The sequence below is a fragment of the Pseudophryne corroboree genome, chromosome 4, assembly GCF_028390025.1.
Source record: "Pseudophryne corroboree isolate aPseCor3 chromosome 4, aPseCor3.hap2, whole genome shotgun sequence".
NCBI classification, from domain to species: Eukaryota; Metazoa; Chordata; class Amphibia; order Anura; family Myobatrachidae; genus Pseudophryne; species Pseudophryne corroboree.
In genome coordinates, this window is record NC_086447.1 from 297,018,313 (window position 1) to 297,031,880 (window position 13,568).

Genomic DNA, 13,568 nt, shown 5'->3' on the forward strand with positions numbered 1-13,568 from the left:
GGACCTCGTATCCACAGCAACAGCTGGGAAGGAAATTTTACCACCTCAGGTCCAAAGTCCAGAAATGGTATTAAATGTTTTGCAAGAGATTTCCTTTCTTGGTTGTTTGCTGTGCTCACCTTAAATAGGAAGGATATACATCAGAAACAAGTTGGTGAAGCAGAGGGAGTATGCTGTACCTCAGGCCTGGCCAACCTGTGGCTCACCAGCTGTTGTGAAACTACACATCCCAGCATGCCCTGCCACAGTTTTGCTATTAGGGAAAGTTAAAACTATGGCAGGGCATGTTGGGAAGTGTAGTTTCACAACAGCTGGAGAGCCACAGGTTGGCCAGGCCTGCTGTACCTCATGAGGGATACTTTTTTTTTCAGGAGGAAGATGTACCCAGGAACTAACATCCCTTCATGCCTGAACATATGCCTTCTAATCCTATCCAGAAGAGATTTTGTTATTTACATAAATTGCACACATTTTCCACTATGAAGAGCGGTTTTTTTTATGATCTTTGGCAGATTCGAAGAATCCATTTGTGTACACTTGTCATTTTTAGGAGGATTTAGGATAAGTGTTTTCTCACCTACACCAGAAGTTCTCAAACATGATCACTCAAGCAGCAGCAAGTATTAACAATGGTATCTTCTCTGCAAGACATGAAATGTTTTCCTCAAACACGAGTTGAGTTTCTAATTAAACATATGTATTTTACTTAAACATATTACCATTGAAAACTGCTTTAGGGTCATAAAACCTTTATGGCTTCCAACTGGTCATCAGTTACATTACTGTAAACACTGAACACATTTCCAAATATCTACTAGCTGTGATCAGATGACTTAAGCAGCATTTCAATGTATATTATGGCCAAGACAAGTCTATTCGTTTTAATGTTCATTTACTCAAAGTATTTTATACACAATCAACATTTGATACAAAAGCAAAATGACTACCATTTTCAACGACAAACCAGTGGTTCCCAAACTTTTTGAACCCTTGCACCCTAGAGTATCAGAATTTTTTTATAGCACCCCTAGGCCAAAAGTTTCTTGAGAAATTTTAAAAAAATTAAATCAAATTGTATTTGTGTGTCATAATTAGGTTATCAGAATCAGAATCAGGTTTATTGGCCAGGTATACTTGCGTATACTAGGAATTTGTCTTCAGTTTGCTTTACAACAGCCAAGTAGGTAACAGATAAGCAGGTGGGGGGGTAAGCAAAGTCATACAGATAGGAATACGGTAGGAACACAAGTGAGTTACATGTACGTCTAGTCAGTCAATGTTCAGGAGTTCAGCAGGCGGACCGCTTGGGGAAAGAAACTTTTGAGGCTTCTGGCGGACCTGGCGGGGACGGCCCTGTAACGCCTGCCTGAAGGAAGCAAGTTAAACATGCTGTGGCCGGGGTGTAGCTGGTCTTTTACTATCTTCTTTGCCCGCTTTTTAGCTCTGGACAAGTACAGGTCCTGGACTGAGGGAAGGTCGGCCCCGATGATCTTCTCTACGGTTCTGACCACCTTTTTTGGAGCCTGCATCTGTCCCTCGCGCTGGCGGAGCTGTACCATACGAGTATCGAGGAGCACAGTACCGACTCCACAATCGCGGAGTAGAAGAGGAGCAGAAGCTTCTGTGGGATGTTGAACTTCCTTAGTTGCCTGAGAAAGAACAACCTCTGCTGCGCTTTCCCAACAGTGGCGTCAGCGTTGGACCCCCATTTAAGGTCCCGGGAGATTGTGGTCCCTAGAAACTTGGAGTCCACTAGCGATACCACACTGTCAGCAATCGTTAGCGGAGGTGCACTAGATGACTTCTTCCTGAAGTCCACTATCATCTCGACAGTTTTGAGGGGGTTGAGCTCGAGGTTGTTGTGGATGCACCACTGGGCCAGCCGGTCTACTTCCCGTCTATAGGCCGATTCGTCCCCATCCTTGATGAGGCCGATGACGGTGGTGTCATCGGCGAATTTGATGATCCTTACTGATTGCGCCTCTGAGGTACAGTCATTTGTGTACAGGGAGAAGAGCAGGGGTGAGAGGACACAGCCCTGAGGGGCCCCTGTGCTAATGGACCGCGCTTGAGAGATGAATTCCCCCGCTTTCACCACCTGTGTCCTATCTGTCAGGAAGTCTATTATCCAGGAACAGGTAGCTTCTGGGACCCCTAGGCGAAGTAATTTGGGGTGGAGGATGCTGGGGACGATTGTATTGAAGGCCGAGCTGAAATCGACAAACAGGACCCTCGCGTAGGTACCGGGAATGTCTAGGTGCTGTAGAATGTAGTGCAGGCCCAGGTTGACTGCATCCTCGACACACCAATTTGAGCGATAGGCGAACTGCAGGGGGTCTAGTTGGGGGCCAGTCACAGTTTTCAGGTGATTCAAAACCAGACGCTCAAACGTTTTCATGACCACAGACGTCCGTGCTATCGGCCTGTAGTCGTTCAGGTTCGTGATAGTGGGTTTCTTGGGGACCAGGACTATAGTAGACCTTTTGAGGCAGGAAGGGACTTTCTGTAGCTCCAGCGATTTATTGAAGATCTTGGTGAATATGGGGGCGAGCTGACCCGCACATGCTCTTAGGGCAGATGGTGACACTCCGTCAGGACCCGGAGCTTTCCTGGTTTTGGCCCTTTTGAACAATGCCTCCACCTATGTGGTGAGCTAAGGGATTCACCGTTTGTCCATATTTTATTATGAAGCCACAAGCACTGGTTTTGTCTATTACACGAACCATAAATAATTTGAATTGGTCCTGGACCACCTATCCAGGGCACTCGTGCAACTGCCCCAAAGCACCCAGTTTGGGAACAATTGACAGATCATACATAAGCAGTTGTGTTATACTAATTTGCTAATACTTAAGATAGAGGAGTCTGCCTGCACACAGATCCACTATAAAGAGTATACACTATTACAGCACAAGTAAATAGTAATAAAGATCTTTATTTTATAAAGACATTCATTCTTCTGATTCAGACTCCTCCTCCTGGCTGATCTGGAAGTAACGCAGTTCATAGGTCTCTTTGTCAGATGCAACTACACGCAACCAGTCTCGCAAGTTGTTCTTCTTGAGGTATTTCTTTGTAAGATATTTCAGGTACCTACAGACAATTAAATAGCATTAGAATACAGAAAAGCCATGGGTACGTTGTTTTTTTTTTTGAGGAAGGGGAACCCCAAACAGGCTGGAATGAGTCATTCAATTTTTTTCCTTCCTCCAGTTAGAAACCTCATGTAACAAACCAGCAACCAAGAGTCATTTATTAACACTGTTGTTACACAACAGGTTTTGCAGCCATGTGTAAGGGAGGTTTTTTTTTTTTAGTTTTTTTTTTTTTTCTATAGAGTCTTCTCATCATATTTACAGCTTTTGCTGCATTTACTATCCATGTCAAAAAACTATTACCTTTAGTAACTTTGTGGCAAGCGGGGCAAGCCCGAAGCATTGTGAGCAAAGCATTTCACAAATTTGTGTGAGATGTTTAAAAACACTAAACAAAATAGACTTTCATAACAACCTTTTTATATTCTGTACCACACCCATGTGTAACAAGCAGTAATATTGGAGTCAGTCTATGATCTGCTCTGCACACTTGCCATTACTTCACTGTTGTGTTTTGCCCATTCATCTTCACTTTCCAGTCTCCCTTGTTGCACATCATAGGATTTTCCCATCTTTGATCACCATTAGTACATAGACTCCAGACAAAAGCTATGATCAATTTCCCAATGTTACCATGCAGAACATTTCCCATTACAACTAAGTATAAGTGCCTATAACAAACAGATATTCCCTTATACCGAAACACTTACTGCACAGGTCTACAGACTGTATTGAACTGCAGTTACAGCACATACCTTCCCTGCAATGTAAAAGGGAAACGATCACAAAAGCAATCATTTCACTTTTGTATCAGTAGCCAGGATGGTTCTGCGCATGCATGGTCTGCTGACCACACAAGTGCGGAGGACACACTGGTATGCTCCTGGAGGAACCCTGACCCTGTGATTTCTGTGACCTATAGTCTATAGACTACAGCAGCAAACCACCATCTGAAGATAGTGTTAAGCTGCTAGGCCCAAACTAATTTTTGGCATGGCATGGGCTTTAGCTGCTGTCGGAATTGGCGGGGCAGCGGCAGATATTGCAGATATGTACTGTATGCTCTACTTCATACATTCAGGAAACCCTTAATATTTGCAGGTATCCCCCAGAATATCCTACAAATATTATATAATAAATAGCCACCTTCGGATTCTTTCACAAGCGTGATTAACATTTCATCTTAAGCACTTTTCACACCTGACTGAATGCATAACAGTAGCAATAATGGTTTTATAAGACGGGGCTATTTCTCATGCATTAATGCACACTACCACAACAGACTGTATTAATAAGCACATAGAAAATGTTTTTTTTTTTTTTTTTTCAAGCAAATGGGATATAGCCCATAACGCCTATTACATAAAGCTCTGTAACGAACGTAGTCTCGGAACTAGCCATTATAAAGGTATGATGTGTACTACACTGTACTAGCTTCCTACTCTCCATTAGTACACAGCAGAACTTCCCTAACTACAACACTTTCTTCTAAGCATGGCATTTAATCAGTTATGTTGAGTTATTTATCTGGTCTTTCAGAATAGTCCTTTAACTTTTAAGTCAAATTTGTAAGCCTACCTTTTAGAGAACTGCTTCTCCGATACAATGTTTATTTTGTTCTTTAGACGTCCAATGTGAACAGTGTTTCCAAGATTTCCAGTTTTCCCATTTACTTTCACCTTCTCTTTTAGGAACTGTTCCTGTTTGGGAAAAGCATAAACATGTAGACACTAGGGAAAGAAACCCTAGGTACATACTAGGGAAGGGAACCCTAGTTAGAGAATATGTTAGGAAAAACGTTCAACCATAAACTATTTTACTGGTTACAAATACCATAGAAGTAGGTAATCAAAACTTTCAAAACTTACAAAGTTGACTGAATCAAATATGCCATCTTCTACAGGATGGGTAAGATCCAGAGTGAACTTCCATGTAGCCTTCTTGGTCTTCCTATCCTTCTGCACCATTTTAGCCTTCTGCTGTAAGATATAGCATAGACTTGGTGACAGGTTTAATACAAGTCATCGGCAAACATTAAGTGCTTATATACAGCGCAGGAATTGGCACTTTGACCCCAATATGCGAGCAATAAATTACATATTCATTGAGTTACCTTTGGCAACACTCTAAAGGGCCCCATACATTACAGATTTATTGGGGCAATGTCCCAATTCCCAGGGAGCCAGGTCGGGGAATCAGGAATAGTAAACATGTTTACAAACACAGAATCCATGATCGAAAACTGTAGAGATTGGCAAATCTCGCATTTAAAAAAAAAAAATTAAATTGCTTCGATAGATTGCTGATCATTGATTGCTGCCGATCCGGTCTGGGAAACAGGGCCACCGATCTATGGAGTATAAAAGCTTACTGGAGTGTGTTTTATGCAACCACTAATAGTAACCGACATGCCCAAGACTAGTAATACCCCTTTCACACCGCAGCTTATACCCGGTATTTTGCCGTTTTAACTGGCTTCCTAAACGGGTCAAGCTGCGATGTGAAAGGGTCCCCTTCAATTTACCGTTTTCAAAATACTGGTATTTTGAAACGGTAAAAAAGCAGGGTCCTACCCGTTTCAGTCCCATTTCACTGTGCAGTGTGAAAGGGTCTGAAACGGTATTTGCAAGCCCCAGAAGATGATAGGCTGTCTCCATGTGTGATGTCACCAGCCACAACCAGGAAACAGCTTGGAAAACACAGGAGACACATGAGAGAGTGGCTTTATAAACGTTTAAATGTGAAAAACACGAAAAAAAATGGCGTGGGGTCCCCCCTCCAAAGCATAACCAGCCTCGGGCTCTTCGAGCTGGTCCTGGTTCTAAAAATGCGGGGAAAAAATTGACAGGGGATCCCCCGTATTTTTAAAACCAGCACCGGGCTCTGCGCCTGGTGCTGGTGCAAAAAATACGGGGGACAAAACGAGTAGGGGTCCCCCGTATTTTTCACACCAGCATCGGGCTCCACTAGCTGGACAGATAATGCCACAGCCGGGGGTCACTTTTATGCCGTGCCCTGCGGCCGTGGCATTAAATATCCAACTAGTCACCCCTGGCCGGGGTACCCTGGGGGAGTGGGGACCCCTTCAATCAAGGGGTCCCCCCCCCCAGCCACCCAAGGGCCAGGGGTGAAGCCCGAGGCTGTCCCCCCCCATCCAATGGGCTGCGGATGGGGGGCTGATAGCCTTTGTTGTAAATGAAAAGATATTGTTTTTTCCAGTAGTACTACAAGTCCCAGCAAGCCTCCCCCGCAAGCTGGTACTTGGAGAACCACAAGTACCAGCATGCGGGAGAAAAACTGGCCCGCTGGTACCTGTAGTTCTAATGGAAAAAAAATACCCAAATAAAAACAGGACACAGACACCGTCGACAGTAAAACTTTATTACACACTGCCGACACACACATACTTACCTATGTTCACACGCCATCGGTCCTCTTCTCCATGTAGAATCCAGGGGTACCTGAAAATAAAAGTTCAATATACTCACCTCAGCCATGGTCCAGAGATAAATCCACGGACTTGGCAAAAAAAGAAAACGAACACCCGGACCTGCGGACCGAAAGGGGTCCCATGCTAACATATGAGACCCCTCTCCCCGAATGCCGGGACATCACGTGACTCCTGTCACTGAAGTCCCTTCAGCCAATCAGGAAGCGCTACTTCCGTGGCGCTCACCTGATTGGCTGTGCACTGTCTGAGCTGTCAGACAGCGCATCGCAAAGCCGCTCCATTACTTTCAATGGTGGGAAGTTTGCGGCTAGCGGTGGGGTCACCCGCCGGTCAGCGGCTGACCGGCGGGTGACCCCACCGCTAGCCGCAAACTTCCCACCATTGAAAGTAATGGAGCGGCTTTGCGATGCGCTGTCTGACAGCTCAGACAGTGCACAGCCAATCAGGTGAGCGCCACGGAAGTAGCGCTTCCTGATTGGCTGAAGGGACTTCAGTGACAGGAGTCACGTGATGTCCCGGCATTCGGGGAGAGGGGTCTCATGTTAGCATGGGACCCCTTTCGGTCCGCAGGTCCGGGTGTTCGTTTTCTTTTTTTGCCAAGTCCGTGGATTTATCTCTGGACCATGGCTGAGGTGAGTATATTGAACTTTTATTTTCAGGTACCCCTGGATTCTACATGGAGAAGAGGACCGATGTCGGCGTGTGAACATAGGTAAGTATGTGTGTGTCGGCAGTGTGTAATAAAGTTTTACTGTCGACGGTGTCTGTGTCCTGTTTTTATTTGGGTATTTTTTCCCCATTAGAACTACAGGTACCAGCGGGCCAGTTTTTCTCCCGCATGCTGGTACTTGTGGTTCTCCAAGTACCAGCTTGCGGGGGAGGCTTGCTGGGACTAGTAGTACTACTGGAAAAAACAATATCTTTTCATTTACAACAAAGGCTATCAGCCCCCCCATCCGCAGCCCATTGGATGGGGGGGGGGGGGGACAGCCTCGGGCTTCACCCCTGGCCCTTGGGTGGCTGGGGGGGGGACCCCTTGATTGAAGGGGTCCCCACTCCCCCAGGGTACCCCGGCCAGGGGTGACTAGTTGGATATTTAATGCCACGGCCGCAGGGCACGGCATAAAAGTGACCCCCGGCTGTGGCATTATCTGTCCAGCTAGTGGAGCCCGATGCTGGTGTGAAAAATACGGGGGACCCCTACTCGTTTTGTCCCCCGTATTTTTTGCACCAGCACCAGGCGCAGAGCCCGGTGCTGGTTTTAAAAATACGGGGGATCCCCTGTCAATTTTTCCCCCGCATTTTTAGAACCAGGACCAGCTCGAAGAGCCCGAGGCTGGTTATGCTTTGGAGGGGGGACCCCACGCCATTTTTTTTCGTGTTTTTAACCATTCCATATTAAAAAAATAATAATTTTAAAAAATATATAAATACTTGTGCCTCCAATAAAGACAAACCAAGTACCTAATCCCATCTAATAAAAATAGATATGCTTCAAGCTGCTGGGTTCCATCGTACGACTATCCAAATTATTAATAATGAATTAATTAGTGATTAATAATAATGTGTGGGCCAGAAAAGTCCATTTATAATGACAACCACTGTTTTCTATGGGTGAAACGGGTTCAGTGTGAAAGGTACCAAAACGGGAATGAAATGGTAATTTACTGGTTACAACATGAGATGTGAAAGGGGTTTAACTGCTCACTCGTTTTAAGAACCGTTTCAAATACCATTTCAAAAGCAGGTTTTGCGATGTGAAAGCAGCATAACAGTGATCTCCCATAGTAAGCCACCCAATCACAATGAGCAGTACGTTGCAGGAAACAGAACACTACAAAAGTACTACATTAGAAATCCATTATAGCTCTTCCATAGGAAGGGAATTCAATTCTTGCTAAGTGCAGTGAAGTCTTGCTGCGCACAACTCATGAGTTACGGTAGCTTAAAATCACTTTTTCCTGTGCACGCCTACAGGATGCAAGAAAATTTTGGCAATAGCATGTCTGAAAGATACAGATGTTATAACCAGGTGTGGATTGTTAGAGCTACACTAAAGACCAGAAAAACAGCTTCACAAATAATGAGCACCCATGCCGCAAACAGAATAGCCCCCATCACTTTAGACACCCCTTTTAGCCTATTCTACCAAATTCTGTTTTTGTCTGCTATAAACTCATTTAAAAATATTTTTCTTTAAAATCTATATCAGTCAAGAAAAACAATTAACCAAAGTTTAAATAACACACAAGATAAAAACAGTTGATCAAACGAGCTCACAGTAAATATTTGCTGCTACCAAGTACTTCTGCCATTAAATCGCAAGGATTTGATTAGTAAGTGTATTTTATTTCCTGATGCTTATTGTTAACTTTTTTATTAGCCAGTGTTTAAAGTGTGTGTACTTTGCTCCAGGGTAGTGATGGACTGTTTCCCTAGTTTCCTCTGCTTCAGAGCTAGGTGTCACAGCCCTCATAAGCACCAGTGTGTGGGAAGTAAGGGGGCTATTTATTTACTAAGCCTTGGATGGTGATAAAGTGGAGAGATATAAAGTACAGGAAAATCATCCAACTCATTTTTCAAACCCAGCCTGTCACATAGCAGTTAGGAGCTGGCTGGTACTTTATCTCCATCCAAGGATTAGTAAATAGACCCCAAAGTTACAGCTATTTTTGGTCCTATAAACACAAACCTGCCAACATTTTTGTCTGGCAATTTAGGATACAATAAACCTGAAGCGCTCAAACCGGGCCACTGGGGCTGGTGCAGTGTAAGACGCAATTAGCGCAAAAGAAGCAGACGTGACATATACCCAATAACATTCTGCGTAACTGGCAGACGTAAAAGAGACTGCCACTAGGGAATCACAAGTGCTAGCCATATAGCATCGGGTTAGTTGCTCGCACGCACATTCCACACTATAGCCAGCACACAAGCGGAGGCAGAAAGCGGCACACGTGTAACTCACCGGCGCCATATTCTCCTCTCGGAGGCTTAGGGCAAAGAGAGAGCGCGGCTTCCGCCGGGGGATTTATACCCGTAGTGATGTCACGGCTGCGGGTTCAGGCGTCACATCCGCCGCGTGGGTAACCCTGGCCGCGTGCAGCTGAGGCAGGCGCTCGCTGGGCTAGGAGGGAGAGAGAGAGGGGGGTGGGTAGAGTGTACGCCCTAACAGGGGATTGGTCTGGCCGCCGCCGAAAGCGTCACCACGCACCAGCGCTATCGCTCGAACTCATCCCAGAACGTAGCTGGCAGGGGTCCAGGTGGTTGGTTCTATATCGGAGGGGCTGAAGGGACCTTGTGACGTATTGAGGGGAGGAGCTACGTCACCAGGGGGAGGAGCTACGGGCGAACAGGGTACCCGAAAAGTACGCTCGCCACGCTTCGGGCACGGTGGCTCGCTCCGCTCCGCTTCGCTCACCACCTAATTACAAAAGGTAATAGTTGGTGGCGTGGATAGTAGAGGAACTATCCCGCTGGCATAGCTCCTCCCCCTTGCGTCGTAACTCCTCCCCTTACGGAAAAGGTCCCTTAGCCCACTTGATTCTAGCATCTACCAGACTCAAGTGGGCTAAAGGACCTCTGACATCACCAGGGGGAGGAGCTAGGCCAGCAGGACAGTTCTGTCACTATCCACGCCGCCAACTACTCCAGTCCCTTCAGTAAGCCGGTGGCAAGCGAAGCAGAGCGAGTCACCGAGCCCCGAAGCGTGGCGAGCAAAGCGATCCCGAGGGTACATTTCGGGCACCCTGTTTGAGCAGGGCTCCTACCCAAGGTGACGTGACTCCAGAGGTCCTTTCTTAGGGTGACCATAATATCCCTTTAATCTGGGACACCTATGATTTACACAGGTTCTGTGGCTGGATTAAAGGGATATTATGGTCACCTTACCTTTCTCCAATTTAATTCTAGACATAACCCTGCATGTCGGACCCCCATCGCTACCTTCAGGCCTAAGCCAACTTCAGACTCCCTCAGGTGAGGAAGAAGCAGAGGAGGGGGAGCCAGCGCTGGTCTCCCTTATGGAGACAGAAATTAGCAGCAGCAGCACCATCGGACCTGGGACCCTCGGGATCGCTTTGCTCGCCACGCTTCGGGGCTCGGTGACTCGCTCTGCTTCGCTTGCCACCGGCTTACTGAAGGGACTGGAGTAGTTGGCGGCGTGGATAGTGACAGAACTGTCCTGCTGGCCTAGCTCCTCCCCCTGGTGATGTCAGAGGTCCTTTAGCCCACTTGAGTCTAGCATCTACTATGCAGACAGGAGCAATGGGTTCGATTCAATTCTGATTGAATAGTGCCAGGAATTATCTTGCGGTGCTATTCAATTCACTGTGCTGTGACACCCAATAAGAGGATTTATCTTACATCCTAGTGGATACTGGGGTCTTGTACTTTAGTACCATGGGGCATAGATCGGGTCCACTGGAGCCTGGCACTTTAAAAACCTTTAGTGTGTGCTGGCTCCTCCCCTCTATGCCCATCCTACCAGACTCCGTTTAGAAAAATGGGCCTGAGGAGCCGGGTGCACTTCTCTGGAGCTCCAGAGATTTTTCTTCTAGTTTAATTTAGTTTATTATTTTCAGGTAGCTCTGCTTGGTAGACTACCTGCTTTGTGCGACTTAGAGGGGGGACCGAACCAACCTCCTGAGGGTTAATGGTTCGTAATCCCAGTTGACAGGACACCGAGCTCTTGAGGTACTGATTACACATCGTTAGTATGTGTGCCCAATCCAGCAGTTAGCTGCTACCCTCTAACAGGTGCCAAAGATTTAGGTGCGGTGAGTGATACACAGGGGTCCTGATTAACATGTCCCCGGTGCAGTTTTGGCGGCATGTCGTGTGGCGGTCACGGGCCCTGAGCTGCGGTGCCCGCCGTGGATGAATTGGCAATGGGCAGATGCCCCTCAGTGCTCACTGTCACAGAAAGGCTTTGAGAGTACTGGGTGGGTGTGTATATGTGTGTGTGTATATATAAAATATATATATATATATATATATATGTGTTCTCTCTAGGATTTTTTTAGGGCAGTGTGCTGATCACGGGGAGGGCACATTTTTCAGTTAGAAGGGCAAAATTAGGTACATACTGTAATGTTTGGTGCTCTCATTCCAATAGGATAAAGCTTGGAAGTGCGCGTCGAAGGCGCGCAGCAAAAATTTAGGGGCGTTTTGTGGGGAAGGGGCGTGGCCACATCATAGTAGCAATTCACATTACACCACACAGTAGTGCACCTAATACACATTGCACCAGGTAGAACCTCCTATACACACTGCGACAGGTAGAGAACATTATACATATTGCGCCAGATAGAGCACGTTATACACATTGCACCAGGGAGAGAACACTGAGACACATTGAACCAGGGAGAGAGCACTGAGACACACTATACCAGGGAGAGAGCACTGAGACACATTGCACCAGGTAGAGAGCACTGAGGCATACTGCACCAGGAAGAGAGCACTGAGGCACACTGCACCAGGGAGAGAGCACTGAGGCACACTGCACCAGGGAGAGAGCACTGAGGCACACTGCACCAGGGAGAGAGCACTGAGGCACACTGCACCAGGGAGAGAGCACTGAGGCACACTGCACCAGGGAGAGAGCACTGAGGCACACTGCACCAGGGAGAGAGCACTGAGGCACATTGCACCAGGTAGAGAGCACTGAGGCACACTGCACCAGGTAGAGAGCACTGAGACACATTGCATCAGGGAGAGAGCACTGAGACACATTGCACCAGGTAGAGAGAACTGAGGCACACTGCACCAGGGAGAGAGCACTGAGACACATTGCATCAGGGAGAGAGCACTGAGACACATTGCATCAGGTAGAGAGCACTGAGACACACTGCACCAGGAAGAGAGCACTGAGACACACTGCACCAGGGAGAGAGCACTGAGACACATTGCACCAGGGAGAGAGCACTGGGAGGGAGGGGAGGACGGGCAGATGCAGAGCAGCACTAACCGTTGCGGAGGAGGGCGCTGTGCCGGGTCAGCGGGTCCAGTCTCTTGATGCTGACGGCGGAGCCCAGGTCACCGTGGTGAGGGGGAATGGCCGTGGGCGCGCAGCGCCGTGGTGAGGGGGAATTTCAAACCATGCCGGAGGACTGGCGGGCGGGAGACACCACAGGCTCTGATTGGCTGCTCCTCCCCGCTGCACGCTGACCCTGTCTCCACCTTCAACTGAGAGCTATCAGCGCGGTGGGGGGAGGAGTAACAGTGCGGCGCGGGGAGAAGGCAGTCCTTTGGTGATTGGCAGGTCAGGCACAAACGGGCAGGGCGCTTTCTGTCACTCAGAAAAGGGGCAGGGTGCAGCGCCCTGCGAAAGAAGCTTAGAGTGAACACTATATATATATATATATATATATATATATATATATACACAAATTCCCAAGTGCGCTAAAGTGAAACGTAATTACACAATTCTTCCAGCTTTAATTTCTTGGGAATGTAGACTGGAGGATGTTTAAAGTTTAAATCTGGGGACCTGTAACAGACACCCCTCACCAAATAGTCACCCAAACAAGAGGCCAACATGCCAATTAGTAAAAAGTTATTTTAATAACGTACAATTGAACATATGAATTTTTATGGTATCCGTGCAGATGGTCGATCACTATTGGTCGACACATGAAAAGGTCGACATGAGTTTTTGAACTTATTTTTCTTTTGGGGAACTTTTCCATACTTTACGATCCACGTGGACTACGATTGGAACGGTAATCTGTGCCGAGTGAAGCGAAGGCACCATGCCCGAAGCATGGCGAGTGAAGCGGTGCACTAATTGGGGTTCCCAGTCACTTTACACAAAAAATGACACCAAAAAAGTTTAAAAAAAAACTCATGTCGACCTTTTCATGTGTCGACCATGTGTCGATGTCGACGATGTCAATGTCGACCAATAGTGGTCGACCTAATGACTGTCGACCATAACATGGTCGACCATTCATACCAGAACCAATTTTTATACACAGTCCAAAGTTTAAAATTGTATCAGTAAAATACAACCAAAAAATACA

The 13,568-nt window shown here is 46.8% G+C and overlaps 1 protein-coding gene across 2 annotated transcripts; it reads right to left on the reverse strand.

The window, feature by feature from the left end:
• Nucleotides 1–2,915: 2,915 nt before the first annotated feature.
• RPL22L1 (ribosomal protein L22 like 1) lies at nucleotides 2,916–9,640 on the reverse strand. Of its 2 annotated transcripts, none has more exons than XM_063916228.1 (4): nucleotides 9,515–9,640; nucleotides 4,964–5,071; nucleotides 4,674–4,795; nucleotides 2,916–3,093 (listed from the first exon to the last, which is right to left on the reverse strand). In XM_063916228.1, the coding sequence occupies exons 1-4, from the start codon at nucleotides 9,521–9,523 to the stop codon at nucleotides 2,952–2,954; spliced, it is 381 nt and encodes a 126-aa protein (XP_063772298.1). In that variant the 5' UTR covers nucleotides 9,524–9,640; the 3' UTR covers nucleotides 2,916–2,951. The 2 variants fall into 2 exon arrangements, with proteins under 2 accessions (XP_063772298.1, XP_063772297.1); XM_063916227.1 differs by having other exon boundaries at nucleotides 4,964–5,074.
• Between the last annotated feature and the right edge of the window lie 3,928 nt (nucleotides 9,641–13,568).